General features: G+C 44.0%; 2 protein-coding genes across 2 annotated transcripts; both read left to right on the forward strand.

Annotated features, from left to right (window-relative positions):
* The first annotated feature begins 10,003 nt into the window (after nt 1-10,003).
* LOC130017861 (olfactory receptor 7A10-like) lies at nt 10,004-12,231 on the forward strand. Its single transcript, XM_056108628.1, has 2 exons — nt 10,004-10,914; nt 12,198-12,231. Exons 1-2 carry the CDS (start codon nt 10,004-10,006, stop codon nt 12,229-12,231), a joined length of 945 nt encoding a protein of 314 aa, XP_055964603.1.
* An 8,622-nt stretch (nt 12,232-20,853) lies between these two features.
* Nucleotides 20,854-21,792, forward strand: LOC130017862 (olfactory receptor 7A10-like). Its single transcript, XM_056108629.1, has one exon. The coding sequence runs from the start codon at nt 20,854-20,856 to the stop codon at nt 21,790-21,792; it is 939 nt and encodes a 312-aa protein (XP_055964604.1).
* Nucleotides 21,793-23,446: the final 1,654 nt, after the last annotated feature.

The following is a 23,446-nucleotide window of genomic DNA, read 5'->3' on the forward strand; positions in this document are numbered from 1 at the left end:
ACATCCACCCACCCATCCTCCATCAGGGGACACTAAAATGAACCAAGAGGCATTAGTAGGCTTGGGAGCAAGTGAGGGTAGGGGAGATACTTCTCTATATTAAAAGAAGATAGGTTTCTGGGCTGAATGAATAGCACAGTGGGGAGAACACTTCCCTTCCATGCAAAATAAGCCAAGTTAAATTCCTGGCACCCCATATGGTCCTCTGAGTCCTGCCATAGGTAATTCCTAAGTGAGGTTTCAGGAGGAATCCCTGAGCAGCCAAGCGTGACTCCTGCAAAACAAACAAACAAACAAACAAACAAGAAGGTAGTTTTCAGGGGGATGTTGAGGGATTTATTTATTTAATTTTCTGAAAGGGGGTAGTTGGAAATATGTCTGGGAACTTCGTATAAAGGAACATATGAAGGTTTTTTATTTTTTTATTTTTTTATTAGTGAAACACCATGAAGTACACTTATAGACTTATAAATTTTTGTGCTTGGGTTTCAGTTATACAATGATCAAGTACCCATCCCTCCACCAGTGCCCATCCTCCCCCGCCACGGGTCCTAGCATCCCTCCCACCCCCCATCCTCCCTCCCCCGTCCCACCCTGCCGCTGTGGCAGGGCATTCCTCCCTGTTCTCTCTCTCTTCTTTTGGGTACTGTGTTTTGCCAGAGAGGCATTGAGTGGCAGTCATGTTTGGTCTATAGACCACTTTTAGCAGAACATATGAAGGTTTAAATGTAAAAGGTATATGTATACTATGGGCGGGTTGGAAGGGTTCATGTTGTGATGAAAGTCTTCCCCTAAACAGTCACAGTTATCATCACCCCATCCACATCCCTGTAGGCATTCCCATGTTTCTGCAAGTGTGCCTGTGCCATGCCATTTGAGTTACAGTAGTTTTGTGAGATGGTTTAGGAACCAGGATACCTTGTGCTTTGTTCTTGGTAATACCGTTGGGATTGTTAGAGGTCATTTGGGGTTCTGTTCGAATGTTAGGGTTTGTGATTTTCTAGCCCTGTGTATAACCTGGAAACCCAAAACCAAATGGACATAGAAGAAAAGTACCTCAACACGATGAAGAACATAGGTCACAGTCCCATCCTGAGCATCATAGTCGATGGTGGAAATATGAAGGCTTCCCTCTAATGTCAGGAATACGGTAACTGTCACAACCACACTTCATAGGGTTCCTAATGAGATTGTTCCTTACCAGAACAGTACCACCAAATTGGAATTTCTTTATAATGATGAGATCAGAGTACAAGGAATCAGAAATGGAGGGGTTTTGTTCATTTTTTTATTGAATCGCTGTGAGATTGGACCTTACAAAACTTTCCATGATTAGTTTCAGTCATACAGTATTCCAACGCCCATGCCTCCACTGGTGTACATTTTCCACCCCCAGTGTCTCCAATTTCCCTCCCCTTACCCCCACTGCCCACCCCCAGCCTGCCTCCTTAGCAGACACCTCTCTCACTCTCTCTTTCTCTCTCCTCCCCTCTCTCTTTCTCTCCCTCCATCCTCTTCTAGGTATTATGGTGGAAGAAAATGTATTTAGGACATCAGAGCAGAGACTGAGTGATAACACAGTGGGTAGAGCATTTGCCTTGCAAGCAATAGACCCGGGTTCGATTTCCAGTATCCCATATGGTCCCCCGTGCATCGTCAGGAGTAATTCCTGAGTGCATGAGCCAGGAGTAACCCCTGTGCATCGCTGGGTGTGACTCAAAAAGGAAAAAAAAGGACATCAGAGTAAATGGGCACTATTGGAGGGATGGGTACTCCAACATTGTTAGAGTGAAATGTAATCATGAAAATGTGTAGGTCTGTAACCGTATTATGATGATTCATTAAAATAAAAAACTTTGAAAGACTTAAGAGCATTAGGCTTGAATCCTATGAATAAAACGATTCGATGTGATAATATTGGCATCATAGAAAAGAAATAATTTTAAAAAAAATTTTTGGCTTTTTGGGTCATGTCCAGCAATGCTAAGGGATTACTCCTGGCTCTGCATGCAGGAATTACTCCTGGCAGTGTTCAGGGGACCATATGAGATGCCAGGGAGTAAACCAGGGTCAGCTGTGTGCAAGGCAAATGCCCTACCCACTGTACTAACATTCTGACCCAATTTAAGATTTTTAAAGGATGTAAAAATAATTAAATAAAATAAATTATGAAAATAATGTAAAATTGGCATCATAGGTACAGAATTTATTAAAAAATACTCTGAAAAGATTTCTCCAGAGTCATTCCTGGTTCTGCACTCAGGATTACTCCTGGTAGTGCTTGGGGAGCCCTATAGGATGCTGGGATCAAATCCAGACTGGCTGTGTGCAAGGCAAATGCCCTCCCTACTGTCCCATCACCCAGGCCTGCATTAAAGATTACTTCAATTCAGAGATGAAATGCGGTGTATGGAATAAACACTGAGCACACCAGTGAATTTTGAGGAAGTTTCTTCATAATCATCATCAAGAAGGGAAGAAAATATTTTGACTCTAGAAATCTTGGGTAACCACATACCCCATCAACTTTCCAGCCACTCAGTGAGCCTATCATTAAACAGACCAGCTGCCACAAGGGCAAAACAGAGAGAGGGGTCCAACTGGGCATCTTGTTAGGATGACAGTTCTCACCTGATTTCCATTTTCTCATCTTCTGCCTGAAATGGGGGCTGCTTTAAGGCTCCCAGACCAACCGTGGTTTTGATCCTTATTGAGCCATGATTAGTTAGTTTCAGTGTTGGGAATTTTTGTGTTTCCAATTCCTTTTTTAAGTTCCACTTCCTTTTAAAAAAAATTTTGTTTTGCACCATGCACAAAAGTCAGATCAAAAAGGATTAAAGACCTCAACATCAGACCAGAATCCATAAGATACATTGAAGACAAGGTTGGCAAAACCCTCCAGGATATTGAGGCTTAATGGTGTCTTCAAAGATGACATGCCACTGACCAACCAAGGGGAAACAGAGATAAACAAATGGGACCATACTAAACTAAGAAGCTTCTGCACCGCAAAAGATACAGTGACCAAAATACAAAGACAATCTACAGAATGGGAAAGGATATCCACCCAATACCCATCCGATTAGGGGTTGATATCAAGGATATACAAAGCACTGGTTGAACTCCAGAAGAAGAAACATCCAACCCCATCAAAAAATGGGGTGATGAAATGAACAGAAACTTTGTCAAAGAAAAAATCCAAATGGCTAAAAGGCACATGAGAAAATGCTCTACAGCACTAATCATCAGGGAGATGCAGATCAAAAAACAGTGAGATATCATCTCACACCACAGTGACTGGCCCACATGCAAAAGAACAAAAGCAACCAGTGCTGGCGAGGATGTGGCGAGAAAGGGACTCTTCCTCACTGCTGGTGGGAATGCCAACTGGTTCAGCCTTTTTGGAAAACAGTATGGATGATTCTCAAAAAATTAGAGGCTGAGCTCCCATTTGACCCAGCAATACCAGTCCTGGGAATATATCCCGGAGAGGCAAAAAAGTATAGTCGAAATGACATCTGCATTTGTATGTTCATTGCTGCACTGTTCACAATAACCAAAATCTGGGAAAAAAAAAAAACAAGTGCCCGACAACAGATGAATCTTTAAAGAAACTTTGGTACATCTACACAATGGAATACTATGCAACTGTTAGAAAAGATGAAGTCATGAAATTTGCATAGAAGTGGTTCTATATGGAAAGTAGCATGCTAAGTGAAATGAGTCAGAAAGAGAGGGACGGACGTAGAAATTTGCACTCATCTGGAGAATATAAAGCAACAGAAGAGGAGATGAACACCCAAGAATAGTTGAGATAAGTACCAGGAGGTCTGCTGCACAGCTTGGAGGCTGGCATCATATGCTGGGGGAAAGGGCAGCTCAGATAGAGAAGGGGACACCAAGTAAAGGATGTTTGGAGGACTCACTCGAGATGCGAGATGCGTGCTGAAAGTAGACTATAGACCGAACACAATGACCACTCAATACCTCTATTGCAAACCACAACACCCTAAAGAAAAGAGTGAGAAAAAGGGAATGCCTTGCCACAGAGGTGGGGCGGGGTGGGAGGGATGCGGTGGGGAGGTGGGAGGGCTACTAGGTTCATTGGTGGTAGAGAATGGGCACTGGTGAAGGGATGGGTACTCGATCATTGTACAACTGAAACCAAAGCACGAAAGTTTGTAAGTCTACAACTGTACCTCAAGGTGTTTCACTAATAAAAATTTTTTTAAAAATTTTTATTTGACTTAACAGTTGACAGATAATTCAGAACGATAGGAGGTAACAAAACAAGAGTTCATGGTGAAAGACTGAAAACATGACCAGGTTCGCTTGCCTGGCAACCTGATATCCTGGGAGACAGAAGAGTTGCAGGAATTTTTTCCTTGTCTGGCCAGGCCAGTGTCCCCCGGGACAATCGTGCACCAAGAGTTGGCATGAAAAAGGAGAAATATGATAATGAGCAGGAAGAAGAGCTGTAAATACCTCCTCCTGCCTCTCTCTCTCTGTGAGTGAGACTGTTGGATGGACAGGACCTCTGTGGTTTTTTTTCATGTGTGTTCTCTTTCCATTTTTTAAAACTTCTTTCTGTCTTCAAGTCTTCTACCATCTGAAAGAGAATTCAGAGACCCACCTGGATCCTCAATTCCAGAGATCCTAGCTAGGTGAGACCAAAAATGAGAAATTTGGGGAGCGTTTGGGGTGAAGAATAGTCTTTGGGAAGGGGGAAGGTGTTGGGGAGTTAGTAAGATGGGGAAGGCACTAGCTTTGCACACAGCCGACCTGGGTTCAATCTCTAGGATCCCCATAGGGTCCTCCAAGCACTGCCAGGAGTGATGTCTAAGTAATAGAGCCAGGCATAACCCCCGAGCATTGTTGGGTATACCTCCCCCCAAAAAACATAGTCTTTTAAAATTACATAGTTGGGGTCATATGCTGACTATTGTATTAACACTTATGTACATACCACACCTCACCACCACTGAACTATGCAAGACCCTGCACCAGGGTATGTTAAAGTCCTCGTCATAATTTCCCCCACCTATTCCCTAGTCCTTACTTGGCATTCTCGGTTCTGTAAATCCTACACCAAGGGTTTGCTTTTCTTTGATACCCAGAGTTTCTTTGTTTTCTTTACATTTTATTTTATTTTATTTCGTTTCCTTGTCTTATTACTCTATCAGTCACAGAAGAGTAAGAGGACCTGGTACTTGTCTTTCTTCCTCTGACTTATTCAACTTCTCACGAGACCTATCCGTTCTGTCCAGGGACAGTGAGTGAACGTCATGATTTCATCTTTTCTTCCAGAACACCATCTCTCTGAAACTCTGTTACTGCTACTTGGATTGTCAATTGCAGTGCCGAAATAAAAAATGGAAACAGGACCAGGGAGATAATACAGAAGGTAATATACTAGCTTTTCTTTTTTCTTTTTTTTTAAATTGAATCACTGTGAGAGACACAGTTGCAAAGCTGTTCATGATCAGGTTTCAGTCATATCTGGTTAAAGAAACTTTGGTACATTTATACAATGGAGTACCGAATGTAGCCTGCCCACACGGCAGAGTCTGGCAAACTTGCTTTATGTTCCTCAGATGAATGCAATCTTTCTGTGTCTATCCCTCTCTTTCTGACTCATTTCGCTTAACATGATACTTTCCATGTAGTACCATTTGTATGTAAATTTCATAATTTCATCTTTTTTAACAGCTACATAGTACTCCTGTTACTCGTCGATTGCCTCGAGCAGGCCCCAGTAACGTCTCCTTCATCCTAGCCCTGAGATTATATTCAAGGCTCTTTAGGAGAATGAGACCCATCATTGTTACTGGTATTTGGCATCTGAGGAACATAAAGCAACAAAAGGGGAGACTAACACCCAGGAATGGCCAAGATTAGTACCAGGAATTTTAAACCGTGACTTGAAGGCCAGCCACACGTGCTAGGTGAAAAGGAAGCTCAGATAGAGAAGAGAGCTCAGATAGAGATAGAGAGGGTGTTGTGAGGATCCTCCCAGGGTGGGAGAAGCATGGTGAAAATAGTCCATAGACCAAACACGATTGCCACTCAATGCCTCTCTTGCAAAACACAGTACCCAAAAGAAGAGAGAGAGAACAAGGGGGAATGCCCTGCCACAGAGGCAGGGTGGGACGGGGGGATGGGGGGTGGAAGGGATGCTGGGACCCGTGGTGGTGGAGGACGGGCGCTGGTGGAGGGATGGGTGCTTGATCATTGTATAACTGATACCCAAGCACAAAAATTTATAAGTCTATAACTGTACCTCATGGTGATTCACTAATAATAAAAAAAAAGGTTTCAGTCATATCACGTTCCAACACGTCCCTTCATCTTCACCAGTGTACATTTTCCACCACCAATGTCGCCAGGTTCCTCCTGCCATGCCCCTCCCAACCTGCCTTTATAGTAGGCACTTTTCTTCTCTCTCTCTCTCTCTCTCTCTCTCTCTCTCTCTCTCTCTCTCTGTCTCTGTCTCTCTCTCCTTTAGGCATTATGGCTTGCAATACAGATACTGAGAGGTTATCATGTTTGTTCCTTTACTTACTTTTAGCACACAGTTCTTATCCAGAGTGATCATTTCCAACTATCATTGTCATAATAGTTCCCTTTATCCCAGCTATAAGGCACTAGCTGTGCCTTCTACCAACTCCAGTTAAAAATCCCTGACACCACAGATGGTCCTCCGAGCACAGCCAGGGGTCACATCTGAGCCAGGAGTAACCCATGAGCACAGCTGCATGTGACTTCAGCTGCATGTGACTTATCTTCCAAAAAAAAAATATCGACTAAGGTTTATTTACTCTGCAAGAGATTGCTATGCTTGTTTGCCTTACTGAAAAATCAAGGCATTAGTTCTACCCCTTTGTCCATTATACTCTCTGGCCCAAAACATTTATCTAAAAAGACAAACGAGGGGCCGGAGAGATAGTACAGTGGGTAGGGTGCTTGCCTTGCACGTGGCCGACCAGGATTTGATTCCCAGAATCCCATAGGTTCCCTGAGCCCCACCAGGAGCAATTCCTGAGCACAGAGCCAGGAGTAACCCGTGAGCATTGCCAAGTTTGGCCACAAAACAAAGAAAATGTATCTTAAAAGAAATGAGTATTGACTGCTACACCATTGTTTTCATTGTTGACACATGTAAGTCCAGTTGGAGTTGAGAATGAGAGTTTTGATTTTTTTCTAGTAAAAGTCAAACCTATCCAATAAGTTTTGTATAAACAGGGTTAAGGAAATAGCATCTCAGTCTGAAAGAATAGGCATTGAATTCAGATTGGTAAAATTCAGTTATACAATTTGCTTATGAATAGAGGAAAAGAATCAGATCAAGGAATTGCTTGTTTGCAGATATTACTTGGCAAATAAGGTTATGAGACAAAATACAGAATCTTTCTTTATTCTGATGATTCACATATAAAAACTTTTATAGCTAAAGAACGAAGATGTTACTTGGCAGGCAACATGATGAGACAAGATACAGTATTTTCCTTCAGTCTGATGATTCACATATAAAAACTATTTTCTATATCTGTCCTTATCCTTCTGACTCATTTCACTCAGCATGATACTGGTTTTATTTTCTTTTTGGGTCACACCCAGCGATGCACAGGGGTTACTCCTGGTTCATGCACTCAGTAATTACTTCTGGCTGTGCCCGGGGGACCATATGAGATGCTGGAAATCGAACCCAGGTCGGGTTGCGTGCAAGGCAAATGCCCTTCCCACTGTGCTATCACTCCAGCCCCAGGATGATACTCTTTAAATGTATTGTGAACAATTTTGTGCTGCTCTATCTCATGGCGATTCAATAAACAAAATTGAAAAAAATCTATTTTATAACTAAAGGAGGTAGTAAAAAGGGAAAAGAGAGAAAATTAAAAAAGAAAAGAGAGAGAAAGAGAAAATGTGGAAGAAAAGAGAGAAAAATGAAAAAGATGGACATAAAGAAAAGAGAGAAAAGAGGGGATAAAGAGAGAGAAGTGAAAAGGAAGAGAGAGAAAAAAGGGAGAATTGAAAAAAACAGGGGAAAAGAGAAAATAAACATAAAGAAGTGAGAAATGCAAAAAAACTCTACTCTGCAATTATTTCACTGTGTGTGGGTCTGACTATATTTAATGGTTAGATTCTCTTGCGTTCTTTATCGCAAATTGTCTGAGAAAGACTGGGTCAAAGATTGCTGGGAAATGTACACTGGTGGGGAGATGGGTGTTGGAATACTGTATGACTATAATCCAATCATGAACAGCTTTATAATGCTCTAAAAATAAATTAAATAAAATTTAAAAAATCAAAAATGTCATAAAAATAAAGACTGGGTCCAAGGAACTACCTGATTCCTTTTCCTTTTAGTCTTCTTTGATTTTTTTTTTGGGGGGGTTGGAGTTGGGTCACACCTGGCCATGCACAGGGGTTATTCCTGACTTGGTACTCAGGAATTAATCCTGGCGGTTCTCAGGGCACCATATGGGATGCTAGGAATCGAACCCGGGTTGGCCGCGTGCAAGGCAAATGCCTTATTCGCTGTGCTATTGCTTCAGCCCCTCTTCTTTGGTTCTATCTAGTTCTTGAAGCTACCTTCCCTCACTTTGGCGTTTTGGTTTAGGCATCTTTTCTGTGTGAATCTCTCTCTCTAGGGGGATTTACCAGTGCTTACATGTTTTGACTTGACATGTATTAGCCTTTTCAAGTGGGTTCCTCTTCACTCTGTTCATTAAATTGTTGAGTTGCCATCATAGTATGTATCTAACATGGAATTATAATTTAGATAATGCTTCTGCCACTTTTTTGAGTGTCTTCTGTTATTTCATTTTATGCACAAGTTTTGTGCATCTAACACTGTATTAGTGGTTCATTTCAAAAGTCATCAAAATACTGACTTTTAACCTTTAGAGAAGCTATTTTATAGTCTATACATTTGTTTTCCTTCTGTGCTGTTTCATACCAGTACTTTGAAACCACAATCCTTAATATAACTTCATCCTCAACCAATATTGTTGGGGTTTAAGGGCCACCACACCCAAGGGTGCTCAGGAGATATTGGGGGGAGAGAGATCACTTGGTATTGGGATCAAACTCGGGGTTCTCTACATGCAAACATGTGTTCCAGCCTTTCCAGCCTACACTCTAGTCCCACCAATGTTTACTGACTTCTTTTTTGTTTGCTAGTTTTGGGGCCACCCACTAGCAATGCTCAGAGGTTACTTCTGACTCTGCACTTAGGAATTACTTCTGGCAGTGCTCGGGAGAGAGTATGAGGTTCTTGGGATCAAATTCAGGTCAGCTTCGTGCAAGGCAAGTGCCTTAATATGCTATTGCTCTGGCAAAAAAAAAAAAAAAAACCCAAATTAAAAAAATGATACATTCTTGAACATGCTTCTCACTGTATTTATTTATTTGAATTGTTGGTATAGTTTAGGTAATATGCTTATAATAGTGTTTAATTTAGAGCTAAACTATAAACATAAAAAACTGATAAAGTATTTAGAAAATGGAGCAATAGCACAGGAGGCAGGGTACTGTCCTTGCTTCTGGCCAACCTGGGTTTGACACCCTGGCATCCCATAGGGACCCCCCGAGTATCACCAGGATAATTCCTGGGTTCAGAGCCACGAGTAAGCCCTGAGCACTGTCAAGTGTGACCTCAAAACAACTATATAACTATATAAATATAATATAAATAACTTCCTAAATATAAATATATTTTATAAATACTTATAGAAATATAAATTAGTCACTATCCTTATGTTACATCTAACCCCATCTTCATTTCCCTCGTACCTCTCTCCCACTGTTTATTAATTAAAAGTTCATGGTTTGGTTGTAAAGAGATACCAACCCAGAAGTAACACAAGAGCGTTGGTGGAACATCTTGAGCCCTTTTGTGGTGGGTCAATTACAGAATTTAATCTAAGTGGGTAATGCCCGTTGGTTAAGCAAAAGTCCTTCATCCTATTTTCTTGCTGTCTCAGTGACAAATCTCTGCCCCATGGAGGCAGAAAATGAGACACACATTTCAGGATTCCTTCTGCTGGGATTGTCAAGGAAACCAGAATTACAGTCACTCATCTATGGGCTTTTCCTGTCCATGTACCTGGTCACGGTCTTGGGGAACCTGCTCATCATCCTGGCCACCATCACCGACCCCCACCTCCACACGCCCATGTACTTCTTCCTGTCCAACCTGTCCTTGGTGGACATCTGCTTCACCTCCAGCACCGTCCCCAAGATGCTGGTGAACCTCCAGGCGGGCAGCAGCGTCATCAGCTACGAAGGCTGCATCCTGCAGATCTACTTCGTCTTATTCTTTGCCGTCTTGGATGATTTCCTCCTGACCGTCATGGCCTACGACCGCTACGTGGCCATCTGCCACCCCCTGCACTACATGGTCATCATGAACCCCCGGCTCTGTGCTCTGCTGGTCCTGAGCTCCTGGACCTTGAGTGGCCTGCACTCCTTATTACAAAGCTTAATGACGTTGAGGCTGTCCTTCTGCGCAGACTTGGAGATCCCCCACTTCTTCTGTGAACTCAACAAAGTGCTCCAAATTGCCTGCTCGGACACCTTCGTCAATGACTTGGTGATGCAGTCTGCAGCGGTCCTGCTGACCATCGGTCCTCTCTCTGGCATCCTTTACTCTTACTCTAAGATCGTCTCCTCCATCCTCCGCATCTCCTCAGCTCGGGGCAAGTATAAAGCCTTTTCCACCTGTGCCTCTCACCTCTCCGTGGTCACCTTGTTCTACGGCACGGCTGTGGGCGTGTACCTGAGCGCTCCTGCTCCCCACAGCTCACACTCAATCACAACCGCCTCGGTGATGTACACGGTGGTCACCCCCATGCTGAACCCCTTCATCTACAGCCTCAGGAACAAGGACATCAAGGGGGCTCTCAAAAGGCTGTTATTGATGACACCTCTCAAAGGATCGATGGACCATGGCTGAGGACATGGCCGAAGTCAGAGAACCCAATGCTTTGGTTCTTGGTTTGGATTGCTCAAATAGAACTTGCTTCTTTTTTTTTTTTTTTTTTTTTTTTTTTTTTGCTCTTCTGGGTCACACCTGGCGATGCACAGGGGTTACTACTGGCTCTGCACTCAGGAATTACTCTTGGCGGTGCTCAGGGGACCATATGGGATGCTGGGGATCGAACCTGGGTTGGCTGCATGCAAGGCAAACACCTTACCCGCTGTGCTATCGCCCCAGCCCCCAGAACTTGCTTCTTCTTTTCATGTTTTGGTGTTTTGCCTGATTTCCACTTCCTCTATAATTGAAGTCACGAGCTGCATTAAACATTCAGCTTTGAGTATCAATAACAGTTGGTTTCTTTAAGATTATTCTTCGTTCCCAAAATTCAGTCTCAAGCTCTGACCTTAAACACGTGGACATTGCCTTTTATCTCAACAGCTGAACTTCTTAAAAATAATTTATTTTCGGGGCTGGAGCGATAGCGCAGTGGGTAGGGTGTTTGCCTGGCACGCGGCAGAGCCAGGTTTGATTCCCAGCGTCCCATATGGTTCCCCAAGCACTGCCAGGAGAGACTTCTGAGTGCATGAACCAGGAGTAACTCCTGCGCATCGCTGGGTGTGACCCAAAAATGCAAAAAAAAAAAAATAGTTTTATTTTCAACCAGAGCAAGAGTATAGTACCTTACATGTGGCCAACCCGAGTTCAATCCTAAGTATCCCATAGGGTTCCCGAGTCCCACCAGGAGTGATTCCTGAGTGCAGAGCCAGGAGTAACCCCTGAGCTTCGTGGGTGTGACCAAAAAAACCAAAAACAAACAAAAAAAATTTCTTTTCAGGCTAAAGAAATAGCATAGTGGTTAAAGTGTTTGCCTTGCCCATGGCTGACCTAGGTTTGATCACCAGAATAGCATAGGGTCCCCTGGGCCCCACCAGGAGTGATCCCTGAGAACAGAGTCATGAGGAAGTTCAGAGTACTGCAGAGTGTGGTTCAAACCTCCACCCAAAACAGTAATTTCTTTTCTAATGACACAAATCCTTAGTCATTGTTGTTTGGTTTTTGCTAAATAAATAGGCCTCTGTGTCATCATTCCTATGGAATCACACTTGGTCACAGGAGAATTTCAATGATGTGCTAGCAATGGTGATATTGTATGTGGCAGTTAGTGCCTCTCTGATGTGACTATGATCAGATTATTCATGTTTATTGGATAATCTAGTTTACGAAAAAAGAATGATTCTATCAAAAGTTAATTGCCTTCATTAAAATCTACTACTCATATCCATAACATGACTTCTTTCTCTTTTTCCAACTGCAAAAATATTCCTTTTGGTCTTCAGAATGACCAAGTACCTCTGTCTTAAATCTTACTCTGAGCCCTGAACGCATCATCCCAGACCCCCTTTAATGCACAGGGGTATGACTGATATGGCAAGCTGCACATATTTAAAGAGGTACAATTTGTGTCAAAATGATAGCCAGGATCATATGAAGCACTCACAAAACTCAACAACAAATAACCCCATGTTAAAAAATAAATGAGACAGGGGCCAGAGCGATAGCACAGCGGGTTAGGGCGTTTGCCTTGCACGCGGCCGACCTGGGTGCGATCCCCGGCATCCCGTATGGTCCCCCAAGCACCGCCAGGAGTAATTCCTGAGTGCAAAGCCAGGAGTAACCTCTGGGCATTGCTGGGTGTGACCCCCCCCTCCGAAAAAGGGAAAATAAATAAATAAATTGATAAATTGGCTTCTTTAAAAAAAATAAATAAATGAGACAAAGAACTGAACAGCTACTTCTCTGAATCTGAATGTTGGATGGCTGACAAGCATTGGAAACAGTGCTCAGTGTCCCTGAATTTTGAGGGAAATGCCAACCAAAATGACAATTAAGTGTTGCCTCACACCAATGAAAACAGACCATTCCAAAAAGACCAGGAAGTCTTGCCCGAGGCTGACCTGAGTTTGATTCCCAGCACCACTTGAGCCTTTAAGGAGTGATCCCTGAGAGCAGATTCAGGAATAAACCCTAAGCACTGCCGGACCCCCTAAAATAAAACTTAAAAAGAGGATCAGGAGTGATAGCACAGCAGGTAGGGAGCTTGCCTTGCCTGCACCTGACCCAGGTTTGATCCTTGGTATCTCATAGGGTTTTCTAAGCTTGCCAGGAGTGATCCCTACGTATAGAGCGAGGAATTAGCTCTGAACATCGCTGGTGTGGCAAAAAAAAAAAAAAAATGGTCAGAAATTTCCAGTGCTGGAGGGTATATGCGGTAAGCCATGAGCACCACCAATGTGGTCCCAAAACAAACAAACAAACAAACAAAAAAAGTATCCAGACTTCTCAAAAAAATTAAAAATAGAGGGTCTGGAGTAATAGCAAAGCGGTTAGGGTGTTTGCCTTGCACTCGGCCAACTCAGGTTCGATTCCCAGCATCCCATATGGTCCCCTGAGCACCACCAGGGGTAATTCCTGAGCGCAGAGCCAGGAGGAACCCCTGTGCATTGCCGGGTGTGATCCAAAAAGCAAAATAAATAAATAAATAAATAAAAATAGAGCTTTCACATGACCCAGTGATTCTCCTTCTAGGTATATTCAAAGAACACAAAACCTTTGTTCTACATTTATCTTGGAGGATCTGGGGGTGGGGAAGCCACAGCCCACAATACTCAGGGATTACTCTTGTGTATGTACTCATGGATCATTCCTGGAAGTGGCCAGGGTTATCATCTGTGGTGTTGGGGATCTAACCCAGATTAGCTACATACAAGGCAAAGGCCTTTCTTACTGTCCTATCACGCTGGCCCAATTCTGAAGAACATAGGGACAATTATGCTCCTTACAATAGTCGAGATCAAGAAACAATCTGAAGAACCTGAGTGATAGTCTAGCTGGGTGGACACGTGCCTTGTGTGCGACTGACCAGGGTTTGGTACCCAGCACCCCTGAGTACCACAAGGTTCTTGAGTGCAGAGCCAGGTGTAAGCACCATTAGTTGTCACCACCCCCAAAAGAGTTTCTCAGGGCCGGAGCGATAGCACAGCGGGTAGGGCGTTTGCCTTGCATGCGGCCGACCTGGGTTTGATCCCCGGCATCCCATATGATCCCCCAAGCATTGCCAGGAGTGATTCCTGAGTGCAGAGCCGGGAGTGACCCCTGAGCATCGCTGGGTGTGACCCAAAAAGAAAAAAAAAGAGTTTCTCTTATATAAGTTGACCCATCAGCTTATGTTTAAATAAATACAACGTTTGAATAAATTCATAAATAAATAAATTCATTATATCATGTATATTCATTATAAATAAATATATTCATTTAATAAGGATGTTGTGGCAACTATTAATTTCCCTTCTAATCATAAATCTTTTCGTGGATCATTCAAAAGCAACACAGAACTTCATGGTGAGCAAAGAAGCGCATCTGGTTGGGGGGGGGGCAGGTGACTCCACCCCACCCATACAAACAGTGGGCGGATGGCCAAAAACTTCCAGAACCAAATCACTACCATGCTCACAGCCAATCTCCACAGGCTCAGACGAGCCTCTTCCATGAATGAATCTGTGGAAAAACTCAGGTATGTGGATTTTGTGGGCTGGAGCGATAGCACAGCAGGTAGGGCATTTGCCTTGCACGCGGCCAACACAACCGACCTGGGTTCGAATCCTCCGCCCCTCTCGGAGAGCCCAGCAAGCTACCTAGAGTATCTCACCCGCACGGCAAAGCCTGACAAGCTACCTGTGTCCTATCATATTCGATTTGCCAAACACAGTAACAAGTCTCACAATGTTACTGGGCCTGGTCGAGCAAATCGATGAATAGCGGGAGGACAGTGACAGTGACAGTGGATTTTGTGACTGAAATCTCCAGGCTCTCACGGAGTCTGAGTTGAGTGACTTTTCCCCATCCCCTGTTCTTTCAGGACTCTGGAAGTCGTGCCCACAAACTGCCTCTGGTGCCATATAAGCTCATGAACTTGCCATGATCCAGAGACTCACAAATAAATCTCGGAAAAGATCAACAAACTGCAGACCCTAGAGTCCCCACCCAGTTAAAAATTTAACTCCAGCTGTATCACCTTATTTAAAATTTTAGAATTTCTGGAGCAGGACAACTCATACTCTATACCACTGATTGCCAGGAGTAGCACACATTGGATAGGATGTAAGGTAGACGAAATCAATTTCAATGAAAAAATATTAAGCATATAAGGCTCGACCTGTAACAACATGTTAGTAATCTCTTATACAAGAGCTCCAGGGTGAGATACAACAATCTTCACACACTTTCTTCTAAGAAAAACTTTTTTGATCATTTTTAGGGAATTATTCATAACAAACAATGCAAAATAAATTATTTAGGGCCTGCTATTGTGGCAGAGTGGAATGTAATAAATTATTGTGAACTCAGCGGGTAGGGCGTTTGCCTTGCACGTGGCCGACCTGGGTTCTATTCCCGGCATCCCATCTGGTCCCCTGAGCACCGCCAGGAGTAACTCCTGAGTGCAGAGCCAGGAGGAACCCCTGAGCATCGCCAGTGTGGCCTTCAAATTAAAGATAGGGGCTGGAGCAATAGCACAGCGGGGAGAGCATTTTTGCCTTGCACGCGGCGGACCCGGGTTCGATTCCCCAGCATCCCATATGGTCCCCTGAGCACCGCCAGGAGTGGTTCCTGAGTGCAGAGCCAGGAGTAACCCCTGTGCATTGCCAGGTGTGACCCAGAAAGCAAAATATATATATATATATATATATATATATAGTGAACAACCTTATAAAAAATAAAATTAAATTAAAAAAAATTTTAAATAAAAGAAACCCATCTCTCCTCCTTGTTGATGAGGAGGACCCTGGCTTTCCAGAACAATCGTGGCCAGTCCCACCCATCACCTGTAACTATACTGAGAGTCTATGAGACCAAGTGTGTGATTGACCTGACATGGAAGCAGACGATTCAATTGTCCTAAGGAGCTGGAAGTTAAGTTCAGAGAGAAACCAACTACAAAGTGACTTTTCACCTTCCCTCTGGGGAAAGAGACTCATCAGGAAAAATTATTTCTCCTTTTGTCCTGAACTGAATCCCCCCAGGAGAAGATCAATGTGTGTGCTCAGGGCTTGGGGTGACAACGGGGACAGAAGCTAATGAGCAGAACCAGCCAGCTGTAAATATCTCCTGGGCTGCAGCTTCTCCTAGGGTGTGCTGGGGACCTCGCCCGGCTATGGTTGCCGCCTTCGAATGTCCAAGTTTGGTTCCAGGACCCAAGCTTTGCTCCAGCTTGCTGTCGCTTGCAGATGCAAGATTTTCCTCTGCAGCCTCAAGCGTCCTTGCAGGCTCTGGGGTTTCTACACAGCGATCTTCAGAGACTCCATCTGGGTGCGTGACCGAGGCCAGCGGGGAGTTCAAAAAGTAGTTGAAAACAATACAAAATATATTATTTCAGTTCTGCTTTGGGGCAAGGGTTGGGGTTCGAGATGAAAACATCCAAAATATGGTGAAGGGAAGGTGTAATGGGGGTGGGGTTGGTGTTTAAATATTAAATGTAAATCAAATACTGTGAACTACTTTTTAAAATTAAAAAATTAAAATATAAAGTAGTTGAGGGGCTGGAGCAATAGCACAGTGGGTAGGGCGTCTGCCTTGCACACGGCCGACCCGGGTTCGATTCCCAGCATCCCATATGGTCTTCTGAGCACCGCCAGGGGTAATTCCTGAGCGCAGAGCCAGGAGTAACCCCTGTGCATTGCTGGGTGTGACCCAAAAAGCAAAAAATAAAATAAAATAAATAAAGTAGTTGAGAGTGGAACAGGAGTGATAGGACAGCAGGGAGGACACTTCCCTTGCACACGGCCAACCTGGGTACTATCTCTGTAGGGTCCCCTGAGCCCCGCCAGGAGTGATATCCGAGAACAGAGCCAGAAAGGAGCCTTGAGCACTGTCAGATGTGGTCCCAAAATACCAACTCTTTCCCCTTCCCTATCCCCAAAGAAAATAATTCAGGGAATGGAAGCATTTTTTCGTGAACTTACTACCCGGTCTTACCACAATCTCTCTGCTGACCACACTGGTTGTTGGTTAGGAAAAATTTTCTCTTTTTGGGGTTTGGTGTTGGACCACACCCAGCCATTTTAAGAGGCTACTCTTGAATCTGTGTTCAGGAAAGGCTCTCAACAGTGCTCAAGGGAGTGTGTGAAACAGGAGATCAAATGGGAGATAAGTGCAAGGCAAGTGCTTTAACCCCTATACTTTCTCTTCGATCCCAGAATACTTTGTTATTCACTTGTTTCATATATTTAAAAAAGTAGGAGGCAAGGGAGGGGGTTCCAGAGAGATAGTACAGAGGGTCCAGTGCTTGTTTTGCACATGGTTGATGCAGGTTCAATCCCCAGCATCCTTCCAGAAGTGATTCCTGAGTGCAGAGCCAGAAGTAACCCTTGAGTAATGTCAGATGTGGCACCCAAAACCCCCAAAATAAAGTAAATAAATAAATAAATAAATAGCAGGAAGGGGATCTGGAGCAATAGTACAACAGGTGTGGGTATTTGCCTTGCACATGGCTGACCAGAGTTTGATTCCCCAAGCATCTCACATGGTTCCCTGAACACCACCAGGAGTAGTTCCTGGGGGCAGAGCAAGGAGAAAACCCTGAACACCAACCAGGAATAATCCAAAAATTAAAATGTAGAAAAAAATTGAGGCCAGAAAGTTAGTAAAGTTGGTGGGGTGTTTGCCTTATATGCAGCAATCCCTGGCCTTCCCAAATGTTGCCCCAACCTCCACCAGGAGTAATTCCTGAGCACAGAGCCAGGAGTAAGCCCTGAGCACTTCCAGGTGTGCCCCCCCATTTTTCTAAATAGAAAGGGGGTTATTAGATTCATTAACACAAGAATCATTGTTGATCATTGATGAGAACGGAAGTCCAATTGAAGAGACTGGAGAAGGAATGAAAGATCTCAATCATTTCAGATTAAATTGGAATACATCTAAGAAACTCTAGGGTTTAAGCCACAGGAAAAAAACACAGAACTACTCTCACGGGAGTTTACAGTGAGGTGATGGCATATTTGAAGCATTTGCTTACTGATTTGGTGGTGGTGTCACTGCTGCTGGTGACAGAGAGCAGATCCCCCAATTCCCAATGTCGGGCAGCCAGAGCTCCAGGATGGAACTAGGGTTCACATTCAGGGGCTTGTGGCTTCAAGAAAACTATCACCAGGCCCCACCTCCAGGCACATAATGGACTTTTTGGGGTTATTTTTTGCTTTGTGGTCACACCCAGCGATGCACAGGGGTTACTCCTGGCTTTGCACTCAGGAATTACTCCTAGCGGTGCTCAGGGCACCATATGGGATGCTGGGAATCGAACCCGGGTCGGCCATGTGCAAGGCAAACGCCCTATCTGCTTTGCTATTGTTCCAGCTTTTTAAAGATGTGTTTATATAGGCTGGAGCTATAGGACAAGGGGAAGGACAATTTCCTTGCACCCAGCCTACCTGGGTTCAATCCCCAGTATCCCATATGGTCCCCCAAGTACCTCCAGGAGTGATTTCTGAGTGCAGGGTCAGGAATAACCTCTGAGGATTGTTGGGAATGACTCAAAAAAGCTCCCTCTTCTTCCCTTAAAATATGTGTTTGTGCATATGTTATATATTAGAAAGACTCAAGAATTGACTGAAGCTAAGTGGGACCATATTTTAAGTATGTGCTTATCGAGTTGGTGGTGATATCACTGCTGCTGGAAATGAGGAGAGGGGGACAGTTTTTTGCTTATTGGTTTTGGTTTGGGATCCACACCCAGTAGTGCCCAGGATTCACTCCTGGCGCTGTGCTCAGGGATCATTTCTGACAGGGTTCAAGAGACCCTGTGGAATGCCAAGGATTGAACCCAGGTCGGCCATTTACAAGGCAAGTACCCTCCCTACTGTACGATCGCTCCAGCCCAGAATAGTCTTCAAACATAGAATTCAGCAGCATTTCCCACCCAGGGAGTTCACACTGTAAATGTATTGAATGTGTTGAAAAAGGGACTTCTCTTGTTTTCTTTGCTTGGTGAACCTTTCAATTCCAGGACCCAGATGTGGTATGCATTGAACCTCTTTGGTTCCCTGGAGAGAGGGGGTCTTCAAGAACACACCTAGTAGTGCTCAGGGGCATCCAGGTTACACCCAGCAATGCTCAGGGGACTATGTGATGCCAGGAATAGAACCAGAGTCAGTTATGTTGCACCCTAATCCCTGCCCTATATCTCTAAATCCTAATATTGAAGTCTTGAACCTATTTGTGGATGGGGCACACTCAGAAGTTGCTCAGAGTTGACTCCTGGCTCTGAGCTCAGGTACCTTGCAATTATACTATCACTCCTGACAGACTCAGCAAACCCTATGGGGTGCTGGGGATTGAATCCAGGTTGGCTGCATGCAAGGAAAATGACCCCACTGACCGATTATTCCAGCCTTTGAAGTTCTATTTTGAAATAACTTGGGCAGAATGTGAGACAAGAACAGCTTAGTTTTTCCTGATATCTCTATCCACACCTGATGATGCTCAGGCCTACTCAATGCTCTACACTCAGGCTTAACTCCCGGTGGAGATCAAGGGTCTATAGGGGTGCTGAGGATCAGACCCCAGTCAACTGCATGTAAGGCAAGTGCCTTCCTGCTGTACTATCACTCCGGTTCAAACAGATTGTCTAAACTCCTAGGAAAATAGGAAAGCTTCCTCCATACTAATTTATACCTGCTTTCATTTTTATAGAAGATGATATGGTCTTATCATTAGTTTCTTATTTTCCTTTTCCATCATTTGCGGCCGCGCGACATCTTATCAGAACTTTTTTTTATGACATCTTATTGTCTCATTCCTACTTTGGACAAACTTGCAGGCTATCGAATGTAGCCTGCCCACAGGGCAGAGTCTGGCAAACTCCCCGTGGCGTACCAAATATGCCAAATACCAGTAACAATGATGGGTCTCATTCTCCTAAAGAGCCTTGAATATAATCTCAGGGCTAGGATGAAAGAGACGTTACTGGGGCCTGCTCGAGGCAATCGACGAATAACAGGATGATGAAATGAAATGAAAATGAAAATCATTGGTTTCTAATGATGTCATATATATTTTTAACAATAGATTTCAATATTTTATTTTTCTTGATGATCAGGATCTTTTCTCAGTATATTCAATTAATTTTACAACACTGAATAAGATGCTAGGGCATAAAAAGTCCAGTTACATTATTTTGAAATTTCAGGGGTAAAGGCAGTCACTTATCTAAATAAACAATGTTACAATCATCAAATTCTGCATACAAAAGTATACTTGGTTCTTTCCTATTTCAAATGTGAATGTCCTTTGAACAGAAAAATTCCATTTTTTCCTGCATATGTCTGGATACATAAGTAAAGGGGAACATTTGGATTGTAGAATGTAGCTGCTGTGTGGGATGACATCATATATTTGAGGAGAAGACAGAACTCAGAAGAAATTCCTTAACAATATCACAGACTAGGGCCGGAGAGATAGGACTGTCATGAAGGCGCTTGCTTTGCATGTGACTGATCCGGGATTTATCCTCGGCAGCTCATATGGTCCCCCAGAGGACTGCCAAGAGTGATCCCTGAATAAGGAGTAAGACTTGAACACGGCCAGGTATAGCTCAAAAAAGAACCAACCAACCAACAGAAATCACCGACTTAATCTCTGAGTGTGGGAAAAGAATTCCTAGTCAGATATTTTACGGCTCATAAAGGGATCACATCTGTCCAGTAGATATCCACACTGATGTCTCAACTGTAGTCTATAAACCACAGCCTTTCCATGTCCGTTATAACCTGTGAAAATTAACTGTGTTGGGATTTTTCTTTCCTAGTCATACTCCTCCCTACATGGTACCTTGCAATTATACACAAGTTACAGAATTTCTTCTGCTGGGATTATCATGGGAGCCAGAATTACAGCCCCTGATCTTTGGGCTTTTCCTGTCCATATACCTGATCGCTCTCTTGGGGAACCTCCTCATCATCCTGGCCATCAGCTCAGACCCCCACCTCCACACGCCCATGTACTTCTTCCTCTCCAACCTGTCCTTGGTGGACATCTGCTTCATCTCCACCACTGTCCCCAAGATGCTGCAGAACATCCAGACTCACAGCAAAGTCATCAGCTATGAGGGCTGCATCACTCAGCTATATTGTGCCTTGCTCTTTGCAGGAGTGGATGACATTCTCCTGACCGTGATGGCCTATGACCGCTTCGTGGCCATCTGCCACCCCCTGCACTATACAGTCGTCATGAACCCCCGGCTCTGTCTACTGCTAGTCCTGGGCTCCTGGATCATGAGTGTCCTGAATTCCTTATTACACTGCTTAATGGTGCTGCGTCTGTCCTTCTGTCCAGAGTTAGTAATTCCCCACTTTTTCTGTGAACTTGATCAGATGGTTCAGCTTGCCTGCTCTGACACCTTTGTCAATAAAATACTGATATATTTTGACGCTGGGCTCATGGGTGGTGGGCCCTTGGCTGGGATTCTCTACTCCTACTCAAAGATTGTCTCCTCCATCCGGAGAATCTCCTCAGCTCAGGGGAAGTACAAAGCATTTTCCACTTGCGTGTCTCACCTGTCCATTGTCTCCTTATTTTATTGTACAGTCCTAGGAGTGTATCTTAGCTCTGCTGCTACCCACGAATCAAAGTCAAGTTCAATCGCCTCGGTGATGTACATGGTGGTCACCCCCATGCTGAACCCCTTCATCTACAGTCTCAGGAACAAGGACATCAAGGGGGCACTGAAAAAATTGGCGGGGTTGGAAAGTATAAAGGGTTGACTATACCAGGTTTGAAAAAGAATCCTTGATTGGAGAATTAAAAACCATGCAATCGGGGGCCAGGCCAATAACACAGCAGGGAGGGCACTTGCCTCCCCGGCATCCCATATGGTCTCTTGAACACTGTCAGAAGTAATTCCTGAGTGTGGAGCCAGGAATAATCCCCGAGCACTGCCAGGTATGGCCCCCAAACTAAAACTAAATTAAAGCCATAGAATTAGAAATACTAGACACTGAACTTGTTCATTCCATGTGATGAAATGGGAAAGGGCTTCTTCAAGCGAACATGAGCGTTGGGGCATTCTAAAAGATATAGCTGGATTTTGAAAATGAAGTGTTGACGGATTTCAAATACACCAGGGTGAGACCCTGAACAGAAGACCTACACTGTCAATTGAGCCATGAACCCTGGAGACGCAAGCATCTGGGTTGACCACCTTTCATTTGAGGTGTGAGTCCACAAATATGGATTAAAGCTGGGTAGAGGAGTAGAATGCAGTTGCGAGAAAGCTCACAGAGAACCCAGTCTTCTGTTTTTTTGGTCTAAAGGGGGGTTGTTTGCTTATGTTGGGGGGATCCACACTCAGTGATCCTTAGGGGTTACTCCTGGCTCTGAATTTAGGAATTACTCCTGGCAGGAGTATGGGATTACATATGGGATGATGGAGATCGAACCGGGGTTGAGAACCTTAGTTGATTGGATACAAGGCCAGTACCCTACTGGATGTATGATTGTTCTGCCTCCTGTCACCTCACAGGCTGCTGTTTAAAATTAGGAATTTCTCTGGAAAGAAAGATGGCGGCCGCATGGGAGCCTTGTGGACAGCAGGTTTGAGCCGGGGGTGGGGGCAGCAGGGACCTCATGGGAAGGGGGCGTTCCGGTCCGTCCTTCATGCCCGACCGAGGTCACCAGTTGCCCCCCACGAGCGGTTTTCCGGCATGGCCACAACTCCAGAGCACAGAAACCAATCTCTTAACTATCTAACTTTTGATAGAAACACTTCGAGGGTTAATAAGTAAAATAGCAGAAATACATCATTTTATTCTTAAACCCAGCTGTAGAAAGCAAATCATTTCACAACGCTTTTTCAGCATGTCTGATTGGGGGGGGGGTCGTAAACTCTAAACAATGATGGTGCATCTTTTATCGAAACAATGAATCTAGTCAAATTAGATAGAGTGTTAACTAGAACTCATCTGCCTCACAGGAATTGGGAGGGGTGGGAGGTGGGGGTCTATTGGGGTTCGTGGTTAAAAATAAGTATTGGTAAAGGGAAATGTGTTTGATATTTACATGACTGAGAACTAAACCTGAAAGCTCTGTAACTTTTCCCACAGTGATTCAATAAATAAATAAATAAATTATATAAAAAAAAAACAACTAGGAATTTCATTCTCCACCAGGTCATCCTTCACGGCACCTTTCAAGTTGGAGACTTTGAGTGATCAGCACTGTGGTGGACAAAGATAACTCTAGATTCGTGTGACTGGTCTACAGGGGGATTTTGTCATTTCATAGAAGTGAGAGAAGAGAAGGAACCTAAGTGAGACTGTGGAATTGATACTGAGTGGAATAGGGCGGGGGTGGAATCATTGACAAAGTAAATGGAAGGAAAACAACATCCTGTCTCATTAGAATGGGTAACTTGGGAGT

Source organism: Sorex fumeus, unplaced genomic scaffold (genome assembly GCF_029834395.1).
Source record: "Sorex fumeus unplaced genomic scaffold, SorFum_2.1 ptg000227l, whole genome shotgun sequence".
Lineage (NCBI taxonomy): Eukaryota > Metazoa > Chordata > Mammalia > Eulipotyphla > Soricidae > Sorex > Sorex fumeus.

What these genes read in the sequence shown, in the direction of transcription:
- LOC130017862 (XM_056108629.1), top strand. Translation starts at nt 20,854, where the DNA reads ATGGTACCTTGCAATTATACACAAGTTACAGAATTTCTTCTGCTGGGA.
- LOC130017861 (XM_056108628.1), top strand. Translation starts at nt 10,004, where the DNA reads ATGGAGGCAGAAAATGAGACACACATTTCAGGATTCCTTCTGCTGGGA. An exon ending in AAGGGGGCTCTCAAAAGGCT is followed by an intron (nt 10,915 to 12,197) that starts GTTATTGATGAC and finishes TGGATAATCTAG; the next exon opens with TTTACGAAAAAAGAATGATT.